Source organism: Ailuropoda melanoleuca, chromosome 4 (assembly GCF_002007445.2).
Source record: "Ailuropoda melanoleuca isolate Jingjing chromosome 4, ASM200744v2, whole genome shotgun sequence".
Taxonomy (NCBI): Eukaryota; Metazoa; Chordata; class Mammalia; order Carnivora; family Ursidae; genus Ailuropoda; species Ailuropoda melanoleuca.
In genome coordinates, this window is record NC_048221.1 from 129,428,178 (window position 1) to 129,448,775 (window position 20,598).

General features: G+C 42.2%; 1 protein-coding gene across 1 annotated transcript in view; it reads left to right on the forward strand.

Annotated features, from left to right (window-relative positions):
- The window catches only part of MATN3 (matrilin 3), a 25,995-nt gene extending 6,755 nt beyond the window's left edge, over positions 1 to 19,240 (forward strand). The window contains exons 2-8 of the mRNA XM_034657305.1: positions 2,921 to 3,487; positions 6,207 to 6,332; positions 7,070 to 7,195; positions 8,605 to 8,730; positions 11,823 to 11,948; positions 14,740 to 14,850; positions 19,108 to 19,240. Of these exons, the coding sequence (XP_034513196.1) occupies positions 2,921 to 3,487; positions 6,207 to 6,332; positions 7,070 to 7,195; positions 8,605 to 8,730; positions 11,823 to 11,948; positions 14,740 to 14,850; positions 19,108 to 19,163 (1,238 nt within the window). The 3' untranslated portion in view covers positions 19,164 to 19,240. The remainder of the gene's footprint in view (positions 1 to 2,920; positions 3,488 to 6,206; positions 6,333 to 7,069; positions 7,196 to 8,604; positions 8,731 to 11,822; positions 11,949 to 14,739; positions 14,851 to 19,107) is intronic.
- Positions 19,241 to 20,598: the final 1,358 nt, after the last annotated feature.

Below are 20,598 nucleotides of genomic sequence, written 5' to 3' on the forward strand. Positions count from 1 at the left end.
CTTTTCCCTATTTTCAAAGCCACCAAAGGCAGGTTGGGTCCTTCTTAACATCTCATCACTGTGATCTCTCCTGCCTCTCTCTTTTCCACTTTTAGGGCTCCGTAATTACATTGAACCCAACCCAAAAATCCAGGATAAACTCCTCATCTCAAGGTCATTAACTTAATCCATCTGCAAAGTCTTTTTTTTTTTTTTTTGGCCACATAAAGTAACATACTTACAGGTTCCAGGGATTAGGACATGAATATTTTTGGGGGCGAAGGAGCTTTATTCTGCCCATCACACCCCCTGTAACCTCCCATAAAGGATTGCGTGTGAGAAGGAAGGACTCATGCACATTTACCATAAGAGCATAACCTTGACATTCGTCAGAACAAGATTTGGGTGTTAGTGAAATCATTGTCAAATATGAATTTCATATCACCATGTATTTTTCTTTTTATTGTAATTATGTAAAAATACCTACATCCATGTCCAGGAAGGATTTTCAAAGGATTCTTCTTCCTTGCTCCTGATGCATGGTTATCAAGGGATGAAATGAAATTTGGGAGTTGTTTAAAAAAAAAAAAGAATTCCTTTTGACTTAACTAAATACATGACATACAGCATATTTCAGGGTGGGGGCTCAAAGTCAACATGCANGCATCACAATGCCGGATTTCGAGTGATATTACAAAACTGTGATCACCAAGACAGCATGGTACTGGCACAAAAACAAGACACATTTTTTTTTTTTTTTTTTTTTTTTTTTTTTTTTTTGTGGTGGGAAATATTACCTCGGAGAGAGGCAGCCATTCCGTGAAAAGCCCCTTTAGGCTGGGAGTCAGGAAACATGGAATCCCATCCATGACCTCCTGTTTTCTGGCTCACACACCTTCCAGAACCTCAGGCTTCTCACCTGTAAAATGGATATAAAAACAACCTTGGCACCTCTAACTTCACAGGGTTGTCAGTTTTGTGTCCTATGATCTCTAAAACGTTATTGAAAGTAACGTATGATTTATTTTCTGAACTGAATACCGCCAGGAAGCAGGATAAAACCTAGAAGATAATTTTCCATTTTTAGAAGAAAAATGGGCATCACTCCTGTTCCAGATAGGGCTTTCTCTGTCACAAACTGTCTTGCAGAGGAATTTGTTTGGAATCCATCTTTTCCCCTTAGTCACTGAGTAAATTGCCTTCTTACAATGGCGTCACCTTCCAGCCCCCTTGTTAGGAAAGGAGAGAACCCTGGTTGATGCCTCATGCCCAAGCACCGGCTACACTTCCATTCAGGACTTGGTGTGTATGATGAGGTGTGTGTGTCGGTGTGTGTGTGTAGAGGAGGAAGAATGGCTCGAAAAGATGTTTAATAACTGGCTCTCTGCTCAGCCAGTCCTGACTTTTGGACTTGAATTTGGTGGCTAGGAGAGAGAATTTAGAACAAGATTGGGGGAAAAGGGGAAGAAAGAAGAGACAAAAATAAAGATGTGGGGTTTTGTGGGGTTGTTTTTTTTTTTTTAAGATTTTATTTAGGAGCGCCTGGGTGGCTCAGTTGGTTAAGCGTCTGCCTTTGGCTCAGGTCATGAACCCGGGCTCCCTGCTCAGTGGGGAGCCTGCTTCTCCTTCTGCCCCTCCCCCACGCTCGTGCTCTTGTGCTCTCTCTCTCAAATAAATCAATAAAATATTTTTTAAAAAAGATTTTATTTATTTGAGTGAGAGATAGAGAGTGAGTGAGAGAGCACGAGCTGGGGGGAGGGACGGAGGGAGAGGGAAAAGTAGGCCCCTCCCCCAGCAGGGAGCCTGATGTAGGGCTCCATCCCAGGACCCCAGGATCATGAAAGCAGACCCTTAACTGACTGAGACACCCAGGCGCCCCAAAGATGTGTGGTGTTATTTCAAGGTGCTTGGTACTTTTTTTTTTAAAGATTTATTTATGTATTTTAGAGAGAAAGAGAAAGAGGGAGGGGCGGAGGGAGAGGGAAAGACAATCTCAAGCTGACTCTGCGGTTGAGCACAGGGCCAACGGGTGGCGAGTGGCGAGCTGAAACCAAGAGTCAGAGGCTTAACCTACTGCATCACCCAGGGGCCCCGGTGCTCAGTACTTTTGAGTAGAAAAGATAGAAGCTTCTTTGCTTCTGTAGCCCCAGGGCTAAATACATGGTAGGTCCCCCCAAAAGTATTTGGTGAATGAAAAAAATGAAAGGGGTGACTGTGAGAGTTTGGTGGGGGCGGAGGGTAGATACCAGTGGACGTCTCCACTCCTGAAAACCAGACACACGCACAGAGCTGGAAGCACAACAGACGTGGATCAGGGTGTCATGCCTCTTCTCACCTTTAAGTATCTCAGGCTCGCAGGGCCCCAAAGTTCACTAAACTTGATGAATGATGAGAAGGAGGAGGCACTTAGGGTTACTGTAGGCAGTTTTTACCCCATTGGTGGGGGAGTAGAAGAAGGAAGCTTCCAGAAAAGCACCAGAGTGCTTGCCTCGAACTCTGCCATTGCCTGAGGTGTCTGTGAGGCCTGGGCAGGGCTGCGAGTTTACCTTTCACACTGTTAGGGGCCACTGTCCCATTGCCATTGTCCCATGACCGAGGTGCCCAAGAGAGGTCTCAACACCATTCATTTCTGGGAGTCAAGAGGAACCTTGGGAGCAATATCTGAAACAGAGGGATGAGGTTCTAGGTGAAAGTTTGGGGTTCAGCCAGCCTGTAGATGAGATAGTTGGAGAAACTTCACCCCTCTATGTGAATTCTCACTGGGGAATTCAGAAGGACCTTGGTGATTTCAGCGTCCAAAGGGAGGATGATGGTCTTGGGGGAAGATAGCAGACAGTGAGGCCCCCAACCCCAGGGCTCTCTGGGTGTGAGGATTGCCCCATATCTGATTGGAATCACATCATTGCTCAGCCATGCCTGTTCCCCACACCCTTCTTTGCAGGTGTTTGCAAGAGCAGGCCCTTGGATTTGGTGTTTATCATCGATAGTTCTCGTAGTGTGCGGCCTCTGGAGTTCACCAAGGTGAAAACCTTTGTCTCCCAGATAATTGACACTCTGGACATTGGGGCGGCGGACACACGGGTGGCAGTGGTGAACTATGCTAGCACCGTGAAGACTGAGTTCCATCTCCAGACCTACTCAGATAAGCAGTCCCTGAAACAGGCTGTGGCCCGGATCACACCCTTGTCTACAGGCACCATGTCGGGCCTGGCTATCCAGACAGCGATGGATGAGGCCTTCACGGTGGAGGCAGGAGCTCGGGGACCCACTTCCAACATCCCTAAGGTGGCCATCATCGTGACAGACGGGAGGCCCCAGGACCAGGTGAATGAGGTGGCAGCTCGGGCCCGGGCGTCTGGTATTGAACTCTATGCCGTGGGTGTGGACCGGGCAGACATGGAGTCCCTCAAGATGATTGCCAGTGAGCCCCTAGACGAGCATGTTTTCTACGTGGAGACCTATGGGGTCATTGAGAAACTTTCCTCTAGATTCCAGGAAACCTTTTGCGGTAAGTTTTTGGTCCCAACTAGAATATTCAGATATTGTGTATCCAAAGAAAGAGATGTATTCTTCTTCTTATTATTATTTTTTGGTAGAAACTTTATGGAAAACTGAAATATAAGCAGTGCCTTTCTTGAATTTTTTACCAACTTAAACACACTTTGTTGGTTTAGGAATATAGAGTTGCTTTATATATAACTTGGTTTGCTCATAAGAGTCTTCATGTTTGCATTAGAGATGTGAAGGTCTGGAAATATCCAGGATAAATGATCCTGCTGTTCCCTGATGGGGTCAGAAAAAAATAAAAATAAAAAAGTCAAGACACCTCTTTTCTCCCCTCTGCCCACAAGTCCATTTTCCCCAGACGTTTTCTTCCGCTTTAGCATCTCTGGCTTGAACAGAACTCTGCTTGTTTTCCCGCAGAAGATGGGGAGTAGCATCTGTCTGCCCGGGGAGGGGTCCCTGGCTTTCCAGTGTGGCTGTCAGGCCGGGTCTTGCTTATTCTCTAGACCCTCTAGTCTTCAGATTCTGCTCTTCGTCTGCTTATTCTTTGTGGAGGGACAGGATTAAGAATGGGGGGAGGGGCAGGGATTGAGATTTCAGTTTGCTTGTGAGATAGCAAGAAACAGATTAAAAAAAAAAGATTGTTACTGTCCTTCTTTTTTCCTTTAGGATGGAGTTTGAATCTGAGCATGCTAATTTAATTGGAATTTTTAGCATGAATCAGTCAAGTCCATGAATATGAGCTCTTTTAAGGCGGGGCTTTATTCTTAGTCACTGATCAGAATTATGAATATGTGAGACTCATGCTTTCTTATTTTTAAGTTTCTTTTTTTCTTTTTTTTTAAAAATATTTTATTTATTTGAGAGAGAGAGCAAGCGAGCACAAGCAGGGGGCAGAGGGAGAGGGAGAAGCAGACTCCCTGCTGGGCAGGGAGCCTGATGCAGGATTTGATCCCAGGGCCCTGGGGATCATGACCTGAGCCGAAGGCAGATGCTTAACTGACTGAGCCACCTAGGTGCTCAAGTTTCTTTTTGATTTGTATTTATCTATCTATGTTTTGTCTTTATCTACCCATATTCATGGGTATATATTTAGTGATATAGTCTTTCAAAGCCCTCTGTGGAATATTTGAAACAGGTGTGGGCAAATTTCTAGTTCAGGTGAATTTTCAAATGTAGATACCTTTTGCTGTGTAACCTCTTCCTCATCCCTTTATTCGATACACATTAATTGATCACTGATGATACAAAGATAAAGGTATTCCCTCCCTACTATCAAGCAATAGTTTGGAGGTGGTGATGAGACAAACAAGTGAATCAGTAATTACAATTTGCAAATTTCAAGGAGACTTTATATCAAAATTAATGTGGGACTCAGCAATCACCCCAGTTTGTCAGGAAATGGGAGATGAAGTCTTGGTCTGGAGCAAAGTTTGGCCTCAACTCGGCCAGACCTGGCCTGTGGCCCCTTGTCTTTCCTTTCCCAGGACACTGGGCCTTCACAAGCTGTCCTTGGCTTTGGTGGCATCCACTTGGCATTCATTGGTTTCTCAAAAGAACATGGCTTTCTTTCTCCCAGGAAAACCCCCGTGTCCTTGTGGGTGAGAGCTTTTCCATAAAGACGTTGGTCTGTGGCAGAGTTGGGTCTCAAAGCTAGCACCTGGGGTTGGGCGTGAAGGCCATAAAGTAGCAAGTGGTGAGTGGCAATCTTTTCCTTCTGGTACAAAAGACCTGCTTGTTCTGGGGGAAAAATGTCCTCTCTATGGAAAAAAGACTGAGGGGCAGCTTGTTGTAGTCAACGGGTTGGAAAGATCATCCATGAAAAGGCCCTTCTTGGGAAAATATTAGCCTTGACCTGTTGCCAAAACAGTTGAGGCTGGGTTACCTGCCTGGGGTGCCAGCCTCCTCCAACAGGCCTCCTTGGTTTCTCAGCAATGACTAAATTCATTGATTCTTCTTTCAAAACATGTCACTAGGAAAAAAATCCAACGAGATATAAACACCTTCAGGAGTGAAAATCAGGGATGCGGCTTAGCTGATATAATCTCATTCATTCTTTTCTTCCTTTTCTTTTTACCTGCTTGCATCTAGCGTGTGAGTCCATTCTCCTTGCAGATAGTAGAGGCCCCAAAGTTGCATACGTGTACGTTTAGGCTCACGCGTCCACGCTGCTCATTCAGAAGGCAGTTACCTGCCTTGCCCTCCGCCATTTGCATGTTCAAATATGTATTGCTGCCCAAGAGTGAGTGAGTTCCAGGCCGAGAGGCAGGCCAGCGTGTGAATTCTGTTTTGACACGGACTCTAGAGCCCTTGGAAAGCAGATTCTGGCTGCAACAGGACACCTACCTCATAGACCTTCCAGAAGTGCATTGTAGTTCTCCCTGTTTCTTGCAGTTGGGAAGTAAATGTCTTTTTCCCAGGCTAGGTGGATGCACTGAATAAAATACCAAATTGTCTGACCCGGGTAAGTGTTTGGCTTCCACTCCAAATTCAGTTTCCTTTCTCTTTGAGAAAGCTGCCAACGAAACCTGTAAGCTTAAATTAGTAACATTATTTGTGTAAGAGTGGTATTTCCAATAAGCCAGAGGCAGAAAACCAGTAGCCAGTTTTTGTAGTGAGCTTCCATTGAAAAGGAACCAGAGGGTGATGCCTTTGACGTGAAGCAAGTATCTGGAACGTCTCTTATGTGTGGATACTGACGGTTGTACACTTCTGATGTGCAGCCCTGGACCCGTGTGCGCTTGGCATACACCAGTGCCAGCACGTGTGTGTCAGTGACGGGGAAGGCAAGCACCACTGTGAGTGTAGCCAAGGATACTCCTTGAATGCCGACATGAAGACGTGTTCAGGTGAGGCCTGCTTCAGGGAGTGTGCCTGGCTGGGACTTAGCTGGGGCCCTACTCTCCAGGTGTGGGACTGGCCTTATGCTTTTCTCCTAACTGCCTTTGGGTTGGTTCATGGTGGCTTATTAGTGTTTTTCCTCCAAAATTGTTGGAGAAGAGTGAGGTAATACATAAATCAGCTTCTTTATGGTGGTTATAATTAGTTTTCAAGAAAAGGGTTAGTAGGGAAATGGGTTAGTCCGGAAGGGGGCCAGAACTCTTGGTCCTTTTGAGGATTTTGGAACTTTTCCTGGATTTTACTTAATTAAATACAAGCCACCCCTTTGTCTCTGTGACCAGAGCCACTCAGTGACTTCAGACATAGAAGAAGCTTTAGAGAGGTTCTCATTCTATCTGGTATATGGATACTCACATACAATCAATAAAGGTGGGAACTAGGTCCATTTTTTAAAAAAAATCCTTGAAAAAAGTTCTTGGGAGGAAGGAAACTTAGAGGTCATTTAATTCAACCTACTCATTTTATAGATGACGAACTTGAGACCCGGGGAAGGAAGAAGACTTACCCATGTCTTGGGGTCTGTTAGTGAAGGAGCCAGCACAGAAATCAGTTCCCAACCTCCTGTCCTGTGGCCTTTCTGCTGTGCTAGGCCACCCCCTGTTTCAGTGTGTGTGTGTGTGTTGGCTCATAACTAATTTACCATGTTTTCCGCGTGTTTACTTTTGTTCCGATGGCCTTTTGATAGCTATCGATAAGTGTGCTCTGAACACTCATGGATGTGAACACATCTGTGTGAACGACAGAACTGGCTCTTACCATTGTGAGTGCTACGAAGGTTACACCCTGAACGAAGACAAGAAGACGTGTTCAGGTAAGTGGGGGAGGAGGCTTTCCTTCTGCTACCTCCCCATCTGCGTACCTCCCTAGCCAGTGTTGGAGGGGCAGGTCACACTGACAAGGCCCTCGGTTGGTTTTTCTCTCTTGGGCCTTTCCCATTTCTGAGTCTTGTTAGAAAAGTCAGAAGTGGCAGCAGGTATGTGCATATCAAGGCCCCCATGTGTGGGTGTGTTGTTCATTTCCTTCTCTGTAGCCAGCCCTGGCGGTGCTTTCCAAGCCCCAGAGACAGCTTAGAAAGTTAAAATCAAAGACCGCTCCACAGGATACTTATTACCTGCAACGGGATAAACAGTTACTTCATAGTGGAGAGACCTGGCAGACACCACTTCCACCAAGTGATCCGAGGGAACCCCACCAGTAATGACCCGCAGTGACGTCATGCACCTCCTGACAGAATGTCCTGAGGGCACAATAGCACTTCTGTTGTCTTCCTTAAAAATTCAGCATCATGAGGACACTTCAAACAAACCCAAACTGAGAGACATTCTACGAAGTAATTTTCCAGGGCTTTTCAAAGCTGTCAAGGTCATGAAAGACAAAGATGGAGGAACCGTCCCAGAGAGGAGGAGACTAAGGACATGTGACAATGAAATGTAGTGTGGATTCTGGATTGGATCCTGGACCAGAAAAAGGACATTTGTGGTAGAACAAATGGCAACATTTTACTAAGATCTGTGGATTGGTTAATAGCATTGTGTCAGTGTTAAATTTCCCTGTTTTGATAAGTGTGCTATGGTTATATGGGATGTTAACATTTGGGGAAATGGGGTGAAGTACAGAACTTTTTGTGCTATTTTTGGAACTTTTCCATATGCCTGCAATGATTTCAAAATGAAAAGTTTAAAGACAAAAAAATTATCATGTCCATGTATAGAAAAGTGCTTGGAGTGACAGTTTGGGTCTTGAGTTCTGATGTTGTGCTGAGTCAGCTGGTCTCCTTCAGGTTCAGCTTCTGTCCTTAAAACAGGGGAGGGCTGAATTATAGTTTCTTCAAACTTAAATTCGACATCTTTCTGAATCTAGTGTAATTAGCCACATCATTGGTATCCCTCTGATTCAGCGTAAATACTATAAACCTAAAAGGAATGCTTTAGTATTTATTTGTTTATTTATTAAGTATTTATGAGATACTTAGATTATAAAAACTCAGTCTGGATGATTTTGAAAAAGCAGTTGGGAAAAAAAGACTAAGAACGACTGTGTGTAGGATTTTGTTAAACTCGGCTAACTTCTGGTACGAGCCAATAGTACAGATGGCTGTGGAAGGTTCCAATAGGTTTGCTTCCTACATATTTCTAGCCACAGGTAAGAAGATTTCTATATATGGGTAATAAAAGACTTCTCCACTTTTAATTTACTTTCTCCTGGACTTTTCTTTGGCAGCTCAAGACCAATGTGCCCTTGGTACACATGGCTGTCAGCACATTTGTGTGAATGACGGAGATGGGTCCCATCACTGCGAATGCTACGAGGGTTATACTTTGAATGCAGATAATAAAACATGTTCAGGTAAGGTCCACTCAACAAATTCTTTCCTAGCTGGCTCTTTCTATGGCAGTGAAACCAACTTGCAATTCGCACAGCAAGAGATTCTTGAAGATATTTTAATGAGTCAGTCTCTAGACCTTCTATCCTGCTTATAGACCAAGACACACACTGCTAAGCCGGCAGTGAGCTCACTTGATTTTACAAATATAGCTCATTTCAGAAATGGGTAGGGAGTGAGGGATATGAGAAAAGCTAATTGAATGTAGGATGCTTATCCAGGAAAATTTTATAGCTCTGTACACTGGGGACTTGTAAAGCAAATGGGAACTTTAGAGGAAGTCAGTTGGACAGTAACTACTTGGTGTGATAGGCTGAACTGATCTTTTTCCAATGAAAACTTGCCCTGGAACTTTCTGTAGTGTTAATCTTAAAGCTGGATCATTTTAGTAAAGGAGACTTTGTCAATGACTGAATTAGACCCACACAGATCTTCCAGTAAATTTGAAGTAAGTTGTTCCCTGATGGTTTCTAGATGATGAATCTTCTGTGAATCTGAGCCTTATGACTTGGTGAATCCTCATTAATTTGATTTAAACTCACTGGCAGAACAGGGTGGCATTTATAACGTAAAAACACTTCTGAGAGAAATTCCTGCCTCTCAAGGCGGTGTTTAATTTTGGCGCATTCAAACTTTTTTTAGATTTTTATGAATATGCTCCTGTCCCTTGAGGAGAGATATTATGTAACCTTTTCAAGAGAGGCTAAGGGAAATGGCACATGACCAATACCCTTAAAAAGAAAAGAAAGAAATCAATTAAAGGGTACTGAGCACCTATTTTGTTCCCAGGACTGTGCAAAGCCCCATGGGGATGTACATTTTCTGCCTCTGAGCAATTTACAGGCTGGGCGCAAAGAGAAGCAACACCTTGAGGAAGCAGAGACAGCCGGGGAGAGGGACAGACAGTAATGGAGGGCTGTGGCAGCGGGGGAGGCGGGCTGTCTGGGGAAGGGCACGCAGCGTGTAGGGCAGCAGGTGGGCCTTGAGGATGGTGAAGGTTTAGACGGAGGACTGGAGAGCCAGATGGCCAAGGGGAGTGGCTTGTGTTGGTTTGCTTAGGGGGTAGGACTAAGTCATTGGGGTGGAGAGAGGCCTCATGGCTGTGCTTCTCAAACTGGTTATAGGTATTCCACTTGGTTCCTTACGCAGCCAGGGACATTGAAGACCTTGAAAAAGGACACTAACACAAATTTACATTTAAACTAATAGATGTTATGGAACAAAGTGGAATTATTTATTTAAAAAAAAAGTAAAAAAAACTGTTCAGTTAAGGCAGACTATTCCAGACCATACTCCCAGGTCACAATAGCCAATGTTCTTCAGTGCCTACTGTATGCCATACGTGGTTCTAGGCATTTCACACACAGTCACACATTTATTGCTCACAGCAACTTTATGAGGAAGCTGAGGCCCAGACAGGTTAAGCAATTTGCCCATGGTCACACAGCTAGTAAGTTGCAGAGCGAGGATTTGAACCCAGGCGCTTGCTTTGGTGGTCACACATGCGGTCACATGCAGGCTGTAACGTTTCATGGTTGCCATGCATAGTTGCCATCACAGGATAGCAAAGGTAGAATAAGGGCACGACCAGATAGTGGAAAGTTAGAAGGTTAGAAAAAAGTATATTTATGGAGCCCAATGCGGAGCAGTATTTATATATTTTGAAGTAATAATGGATACTGTTCTGAAGCTGGGGTGCATACCATGGGTCACATCTCTAGCGGCCTGCTTTTTCCCCTGCTGGGCAGTAGCAAGGCTTGTAGATTAAACGTGGAGCCCCAGGTCAGGGGCTGGGGTGGAGGCGTGACCAGCTGTTATCTGCAGACTAGCTGCTAGGCTGGGGTGAGGAGAAAAAATGAAACATTCTACTGTTCAGCATTTTTTAAAGAAGATTTTATTTATTTATTTTAGAGAGAGAGTGCAAATATGTGCAGGGAGAGGGGCAGCGGGGGAGGGAGAAGGGAAGGGAGAGAATCTCAAGCAGACTCCAGGCTGAGCGCAGAGCCCAACACTGAGCTGGATCCCATGACCCTGAGATCATGACCTGAGTCAAAACCAATAGACGCTCAACCGACTGAGCCACACAGGCATCCCTTACTATTCCGCATTGTGCTGGAAAAATCTGAAGTCATGAAGGGGAATATCCGTGTTAGAGTTAGAAAGACACTCTATGGATAAATTACATAGAGACTTGCATTTCACTCAAAGCTCTTTTATAGGGAATAGTGAGCCATGGAAGTTTCCTGAGTGTGGAGGGACACTGAAAAGTTAGAGGGGGCAGACAAACTCGGTTGGTCCCTGCGATGGTGGAGGAAGAACCTGTGTCCCCCGGGTTTATGAAAGGAGACCTGCTCTTTTCGTTTGTCCTGGGCCAGTCCACACATGGGATGAGACGAGCAAAGCACTTTGCCTTCCACTCAAATTTGGGCCAACTGTCTTCCTCCTTGTAATTTATTTCTGTGACAGATAATAAATGCTCCACTATCCAAACCTACGCCTCTCCTCACCATCATCACTATTACCACTATATCTGTGTGTGTAGGCTGGTGTGTTCCGTCCCACTTTGCACGCTATCAAGGGCAGGCCCTTGGTCAACACAGCGTCACATTTCTGTGCAACATCACATTTAGCTCCATGTGCAAGTGGGTCGCTAGTACATTATTGTTGGTCACGGTGAAGATGATCCATGTGTAGCGGAGATGCTGGAGGCACCTGACACGGATCGGGAGAGGCCCAAGGTAAGTTCTGGAACACACTCAAGACTCAGTGCGGCCCCCGTACTGCAGGCAGGAAGAGAAGATGAGGCACTCCCAGATATCTGCAAGAAATGAGAAGGAAAGGGGGGAGGCAGGAAAAGGTGGGGCTGGAGGGATGTGAGATGTAGGAAAGAAAGACAGGCTTTCTCCTGAAAGGTGGTAGCTGTGTCGCTGACGGCGGAAGGGTTCATTCTCGGCATCTGTTACGACCCAACCGAAGCTTTTCTCTCCCAGAAATTTGTGTTTCCTTCCCCACTGTAACCTGGGACTCTTTTCTTTCCTGCCCCACGCCTGGGCAGTTCGCAGCAAGTGTGCTCTGGGCTCGCACGGTTGCCAGCACCTGTGTGTGGATGACGGGGCCGCGGCCTATCATTGTGATTGTTACGCCGGCTACACCCTGAACGAAGACAAGAAGACGTGTTCAGGTAAGGACTGTCCCTTTGAGCCTGTTTTGTTTGGAAGGGTCATCTTCTAGGAGGAGGTTTTCCTCTTGAAGTCTGAGTGGTCCTCCTGGTCTGGGTCCTCCGGAGGTTCCCAGCTGTCTTCACATGAAGCAAGTCTCCCCCCAGCCATTCTTCCCTCCTGATTCCTTCCTCTCTGTTCTCCTTTCTAATTACAGCCTCTTCCTAGGTTGGATTTTTGTTGTCGTTGTTGTGATGTAAGATACACATAACATCCCATTTCACACTTTGACCCTTTTTAAGCATTTAGTTCAGCGGTGCTAAGTGCATTCCTATGGTGGCGCGACCATCCCACTCTCCATCTGCGGAACGTTCTCATCCCAAACTGAAACTCTGTGTCCATTCCCTTCTCTCCCTGCCCCTGGTCACCTCTCTTCTTCACCCTGTCACTCCCTTTGCCCCCAGATTCACTGCTTCCACATCCACCCTAGCTGCTGTGTGGCTTGGAGGGATGAAGGGCAGAGGGTGGGACCAGTGGGAGGCTGTTGCCATGGTCCCGGGTTGGGTGAGGAGGGTGACAGTGGTGACAGAAGCAAGCTGATTCCAGATACCTTTCTGAGGCAGAATGAAGAGGATTTCGTGGTAAGCTGGATGTGGGGAACGGGGCAGGAGAGGAATGAGGATGACTTTCCTATTTCAGACTTGAGCAACTGGGAGGAGGATGGGGTATCTTTGTTGAGGTGTGAAAGACTGAGGGTGAAGCAGATTTGGGGAGAAAAGTCAGGATTTGAGACTTGTGTGTTTATCTTCCTGTGGACAGTAAACTCCAACCCCTAAGGGTAGTGGATATTAACTGTATTCCTAGCATCTTCCAGCACCTGACAGTTACTCGGTGGATACTTCTTCAGTTGAAGTAAAGTATAGATCCGCTTTGTGGGGGAAGGTGAGGATAACAGGGAACAGCTTGCTTTTAGAATTTGAGTATGTCACAGTACTGTTACCCTATCTATGGGTTTAATGCTCAGAAAAATCAGTCTTGGGCATTTTTTTCTTCTCCTGGAAGACGGGGATTCCAGCCTCATTTCTGATGCGTTAGTCCTGACCTCATTTGCCTAGCCATTCACTTCTTTGGTCAGCAAGTGTTCACGGAGCTCCTCTTACATACCGAGTACTCTATCAGGTCTTGAGGAAGGAACTGGAGACACATCAGTGTTTTGTAGTTTGTACTATACAAGTCTTGCACTTCTTTTGTTAAGTTTAATCCTAAATATTTCATTCTTTTTGAAGCTATTTTGAATGGGTCCATCTCTCAACTTTCAATTGTGCTATATCCCGGTTTTAAAATTTTCTGGGAGTGTTTTTATTAGACTATCCCACTGAACCCTCGCCGTCACAGAACTTAGTTTGTCAGGCAAGATACCCTGGAAAAGCATCATAAGTGCCAGTTACATGCTCTGTACAGGGATGGTGGGAATGTACTTAATTTCAGTAGATACTTTCTAGCTTACTACTGACTAACTGATTTGGGCTGGCTGTCCTTAAAAGTCAACAGGATTTGGACAGGTAGATAGATTATATTTAATCAAGTGAATTTATGGTCATGTTGACGCTATATCCTATCTTTGTAGAATGAGGGAGAAAACATAGGAGCAAAAGACCATTCTCTGTCCTCAGGTGAATGGTACTGCTCCATGGAAGATTATACATCAGTCTTCAGACCTGGGAAGTTACTCTTATTTCTATTAGGCAACTTTAGGGGCTATGATAGTGAGTAGGAATAGCTGCCTCACTATATTTCAGAAAGAACTAGAAGTTAGTGTTATCATTCTCCTGGGTTCCTTTTTTTTTTTTTTTAAAGATTTAATTTATTTGACAGAGAGAGACACAGCAAGAGAGGGAACACGAGCAGGGGGAGTGGGAGAGAGAAAAGCAGGCTTCCTGCTGAGCAGGGAGCCCGATGTGGGGCTTGATCCCAGGACCCTGGAATCATGACCTGAGCCGAAGGCAGACGCTTAATGACTGAGCCATCCAGGCACCCCATCTCCTGGGTTCTTTGCTTAAATGATACAAACCTAAATTTTTACTTCCAAAGTATTTATGGGTAAGAACTAGAACTCTCAATTCAGACCATTCAATAGAATAATAGTTTGCATAAGAAATCAGGAATTACCTAATTTTAATTCTTGAAATATTTGGCCAAAGAGAGAATTGTTTTCTTTATTTTCATTTCTTAATAAGGACACAGTACCATAATAAGATTAATTATCTTAGCTCTGTATTCTTGGCTTCCCCCTAGTCAACTTTTTAAAAATGTTCTTTATCTGTTGGCGCGCCTGGGTGGCTCAGTTGTTGGGCGTCTGCCTTCGGCTCAGGGCGTGATCCCAGGGTCCTGGGATTGAGCCCCACATCAGGCTCTTCTGCTGGGAGCTTGCTTCTTCCTCTCCTACTCCCCCTGCCTGTGTTCCTTCTCTCGCTGGCTGTCTCTCTCTCTGTCAAATAAATAAATAAAATCTTAGGAAAAAAAATTTACTTTATCTCATAGAAAGTTTCCAACAGTCACAAAAGTATAGAGAATATAATGAACTCTCATATAATCAACACTCAGTTTTGATGATTGTAAACGTTTCCCAACGTCTAATTCAATTTCTTCTGTGACATTAATATTTCAAAGTATTTTCTCCTCTTTCTGTGGGCACTTATATCTTCTTACCTCCTGGAAAATGCATTTAGGTAAGTCTTAAAAATGGAAGGATTGAATTACAGATTTCCTGTGATTTCTAATTAGCTATAACATTTTGTGTTCTGTCATCGCCAGCCATTCAAGAAGCACGAAGACTCATCTCCACAGAAGATGCTTGTGGATGTGAAGCCACGCTGGCATTCCAGGATAGGGTCAACTCGTATCTGCAGAGACTGAATGCCAAACATATCCTTTCTGGAAGGTTTTTCTGCTTTCAGCCACCCTCGGTAGTACAATTGAGCCAAACATTTTAGGACATTCCACAGGATAAGGGCCCTATTCATTACGTTTTAAGATGAGCAGTAGTAATACAGTGTTTATTTTTTTAGAGTTCTTTTAAAATGTTTTAATAGACTGTTTTGCCCATTTAATATTTACATGTTAAAAGCTGTCTATTTCTTTCTCCGGTGCTTTTCCATAGCAGTATATGCTGTGTTATTAACAGATGGAGCTATTATGCTATGATTACTTAACATGGGCTCTCTTAGTTCAGAATCTGTAGGTGTGCGGAAGGAGTTAGCGGATCAGCGAGGCGGTAGCTCAGATGACACGTACTTCACACTGGCTAGCCAACTGGTCAAAAGCAGATTTCGATATGTAACATGGTACCATCTAAGAAACTTTCCAAATCAGTTCTTTAACTAAAGGAGTAATTCAGGAAAAGTATTTTTTCTTAGCTCAAGTTAACGACACTGTTTCTAGGTATCTTAGAGGAGTGGTATTCAGATTGTGACAGGGATATGGGGGGGGGTACAGAAAGTTTTACAAAAATCCATTCTCAGATCCTTACGTTGACCTACCAAAAATGCTACAGGGGGTGAGTTGGCGTTCTCTGTTCCCATCTCTTACTTCACATTGCCATTCTCCTAACTGTACACAAGGAAGGCATACCTCTTCTCTAACCCGAATCTTCTAAGGTGAATTTCTTGGAAAAGTAAAATCTCCAGGGAGCCAAACAAAGGGACAGTTCAACAGTTTTTTAATCCAGGCTTCATAAACTCCCCCAATTTATTTCATTAAGAGACACTTTTCCAATTAAATTTTGCCTTTTACTTTTAGTAATTTTATGTCAACATTTATAACTTATTTGATCACTTATGTGCTCCTAATAGTTGTAATGATAACTCAATCCAGATGATTAAAAAAACTGGGGGCCTTATGGTCAAAGAAAATTAATTTAAATGTAATTTCAATATAAATGTATATGTACTTGTTGTTTGTATAAATTTACCTCAAAGAAGTCTTAGTGATTAAGAAAAAATTTTCAAGATTCAAAGTAGAATAAAATTCTGTGGAGAAAGTAGAAAGGAAATACAAATACAAGGAAATACAAATTCCTTTATTTTATTATTATATTTTTAATAATATTTTTTATTATATTATGTTAGTAACCATATAGTATATCCCTACTTTTTGATGTAAAGTTCCATGATTCATTACTTGCGTATAACACCCAGTGCACCATGCAATACGTGCCCTCCTTAATACCCATCAACAGCCTATCCCATTCCCCTCTCCCCCTGAAGCCCTCAGTTTTTCCCAGAGTCCATAGTCTCTCATGGTTCATTCCCCCTTCTGTTTACCCCCCCTTTCTTTTTCCCTTTCTTCTCCTACCGATCTTCTTAGTTCTTATGTTCCATAGATGAGTGAAACCATATGATAATTGTCTTTCTCTGCTTGACTTATTTCACTTAGCATTATCTCCTTCTTAAACCAGTCATCTGTTGAAGGGCATCTCGGCTCCTTCCACGATTTAGCTATTGTGGACAATGCTGCTATGAACATTGGGGTGCATCTGGCCCTTTTCTTCACTACGTCTGTATCTTTGGGGTAAACACCCAGTAGTGTGATGGCTGGGTCATAGGGTAGCTCAATTTTTAACTTTTTAAGGGACCTCCACACTGTTTTCCAGAGTGGCTGTACCAACTTGCATTCCCACCAACGATATAGGAGGGATCCCCTTTCTCCACATCCTCTCCAACACCTGTTGTTTCTTGCCTTGTCAATTTTTGCCATTCTAACTGGCATAAGGTGGTATCTCAGTGTGGTTTTGATTTGAATTTCCCTGATGGCTAATGATTTTGAACATTTTTTCATGTGTCTGTTAGCCATTTGTATGTCTTCATTGGAAAAGTGTCTGTTCATATCTTCTGCCCATTTTATGATTTGTTTATTTGTTTCTCGTGTATTGAGTTTGAGAAGTTCTTTGTAGATCTTGGATACCAGTCCTTTATCTGTGGTGTCCTTTGCAAATATATTCTCCCATTCCGTGGGCTGTCTCTTAGTTTTTTTGACTGTTTCCTTGGCTGTGCAGAAGCTCTTTATCCTGATAAAGTCCCATAAGTTCATTTTATCTTTTATTTCTCTTGCCTTTGGCGATGTGTCGTGAAAAAGGTTGCTCTGGCCGATGTCATAGAAGTTGTTGCCTATGTTCTCCTCTAGAATTTTGATGGATTCCTGTCTCACATTGAGGTCTTTCATCCATTTGGAGTTTATTTTTGTGTATGGTGTGAGAGAGTCATCAAGTTTCATTCTTTTGCATGTAGCTGTCCAATTTTCCCAGCACCATTTATCGAAGAGACTGTCTTTGTTCCACTGGATGTTTTTTCCTGCTTTGTCAAAGATTAGTTGCCCAAAGAGCCGAGGGTCCATTTCTGGGTTCTCTATTCTGTTCCATTGGTCTATGTGTCTGTTTTTGTGCCAGTACCATGCTGTCTTTGTGATCACAGCTTTGTAGTACAACTTGAAATCNATGTGATACCCCCAGCTTTGTTTTTCCTTTTCAACAATTCCTTGGTGATATGGGGCCTTTTCTGGTTCCACACAAATTTAAGGGCTGTTTGTTCCAGTTCTTTGAAAAATGTCATTGCTATTTTGATCGGGATGACACTGAAAGTGTAGATTGCTCTGGGTAGCACAGACATTTTAACTATGTTAATTCTTCCGATCCATGAGCAAGGAATATTTTTCCATCTTTTTGTGTCTTCTTCAATGTCTTTCAAGAGTGATTTGTAGTTTCTAGAATATAGATCCTTTACGTCGGCAAAGAAGAAGTCAAACTGTCTCTCTTCACAGATGACATGATACTCTATATGGAAAACCCAAAAGAATCCACCCCCAAACTACTAGAAGTTATAGAGCAATTCAGTAAAGTGGTGGGATACAAAATCAATGTTCAGAAATCAGTTGCATTTCTATACACGAACAATGAGACTGAAGAAATAGAAATTAGGGAATCCATTCCATTTACAATAGCACCAAAAATCATACGTTATCTTGGAAATTCCTTTATTTTAAATATTTGATTTTAAAAGATGGATAATAAGTATCCATTCAGTATGGTATTAATATATAGGATACATTTGAAAGACTAATTAAGATTTTATTTTTTAATTAAAAAATTTTTTTTAAAAAGATTTATTTATTTCAGAGAGAGAGAGAGAGAGAGAGAGAGAAACAGCATGAGCAGTGGGGGGGGGGCAGAGGGAGATGGAGAGGGGAAGTAGACTCCCTGCTGAGTGCAGAGCTCAACACAGGGCTTGATCTCAGGACCCATGAGATCATGACCTGAGCAGAAACAGAGTCAGATGCTTAACCAACTGAGCCACCCAGGCGCCCCTAGATTTTATTTTTAAAAAACCAATATTCATGGGGCGCCTGGGTGGCAGAGCGGTTAAGCGTCTGCCTTCGGCTCAGGGCGTGATCCTGGCGTTATGGGATCGAGCCCCACGTCAGACTCCTCTGCTATGAGCCTGCTTCTTCCTCTCCCACTCCCCCTGCTTGTGTTCCCTCTCTCGCTGGCTGTCTCTATCTCTGTCTTATAAATAAATAAAAAATCTTTTAAAAAAAAATAAAAAATAAAAAACCAATATTCATGATATGGCAGACATTGCATATTTTGTAACTAAAACTTATGATGAAAATTTTCATATAATTTAAATATGCACAAACATCACTTATTTGTCAAACATTATTTTGGGGGGGTGCCTGGGTGGCTCAGTCGTTAAGCATCTGCCTTTGGCTCAGGGTGTGATCCCAGGGTCCTGGGATCGAGCCCCACATCAGGCTCCTCCGCTGGGAGCCTGCTTCTTCCTCTCCCACTCGCCCTGCCTGTGTTCCCTCTCTCGCTGGCTGTCTCTCTCTCTCTGTCAAATAAATAAATAAAAAATCTTAAGAAAAAAATTATTTTAGGAGAGAGGAGCAAAAATGCTTGGAGACAACTGCTCTGTATCATCATCTCTGAAGACTACTGCTTTATTACATGCTTTCTAAAGAATACAATTTCTGAGTTTTAGATTAGAGTTTTGATGAGAAAATAATTTCATTTTAAAATTTAAAATAGAATGTAATTATTTTCTTTTACCTTGTATTGAAGTGTTCGAAAGTGTGTTTATGTTTTCTGATGTCTAAAAATAAAAGGCATTGGCCTTAACAACCAGCCACTTGATGACATTTTGGGGAAGTTGCAAGCAGATGAATATGGACAAATACATCGTTGAATTACTCAGATTTTTCACCTGGAAATACGGAGAGCTTGGTGTATTTAATATGTTTGCATACTTCAGTGTTCCTGCTAATAATTTGCCATTGCAAATGCTTGATTACTACTGGATAAGTAGTTTGAGGATCTTCTGGAGAATCAGTATTATTTTTTACAGAAATTTAAACGTTCATATCCTTAAGAGCAAACTTTAGTGTCTCTAAGCTATGACTGTGAAATGATTCGTAGGAAATAGAATGAAAAGTTTAGTATTTCTTTATTTACCAATTGAGCCATTTGATTTTTAAATGTTTATATTAGTAAGATAGCCATTCTTATAATGGGGACTTTTGATCTATTTTTTCTTAATAGTATTTATAGTATAAATCAGTCTTATTATTGAAAGTGTAAATTATACAAAGTACACATAAAAAAGTTCATATAAAAATTTAGAACTGTTTCTTTAATGCTTTGTTTTTTGCTCACGTTTTGCTCGAGTATTAGTGAAGCTGTGATCAGGGGATTGTCACACACGTATCTAGATCAAGTGAACACTATGTGAAGTATTATAAGAAACACGTAACTAAAGACTTTAGTTTTGAATTAAGAGTCTTATAACTTTTTACCAAGGACAAAAGAATCCTCCATTATCTTTACTGTTTCACTTTAGGATCCAATCAATAAAATTATATATTTATAAATATTGCTCTAACATGTAACAACAAACCTAATGTTGTCGTTTTAAAGTTTAAGCCTAACTTTTCTTCACTTACATATTTGGTATATGTATTTTTTTTCAGCTTGAAAGCTTATAGTCTTTGACTACTCAATTTTTTTGTTTGTATTGTCTTTAGTATAATAAAAAGTTACTATATATATTATTGTCATGACATTTTTGTGACCCATATCAATTTCATTTATTAACATATTTCCTTAAGCTGAATTAACAATTATTTTGAATATATGATGATTTCTTGTTAAAGGACACAATGTTGTAACTCTTCCTATAATTTAATCTCATGCCTTTAAGGTTAAAAATATAAGTTCAGGTCAAATAGGCTTTTATCAAGAATGTTATGGGAGAGGGAATCAAACAAAATTATCTAAATGTGGATAAAATTTTGAAGTACATTAATATAAGCACCTGAAATGTAAATATAACTTATAGATGTAAACCTAAAATCAGTCAAAAATCTAAGAAAGAAACTTTAAAAGGAAGAAATGAAAAATAAATACATCAAGACAGTATATATTATATGAAACATACATTGTCATTTCTCAACATTTTTGAAAGATGACTTAGAGCAGTATTATTTTCCAAACTTATTTCAACACAGAATCGGTAATGTCTATTAATATATCACAGAAAAATGGTGCTATAGAAGGAATAAATGACACCTCACGTGCAAGCACTAGGGGAAGGTATTTAAAGAGAGGATTTTTCAAGAGTGACC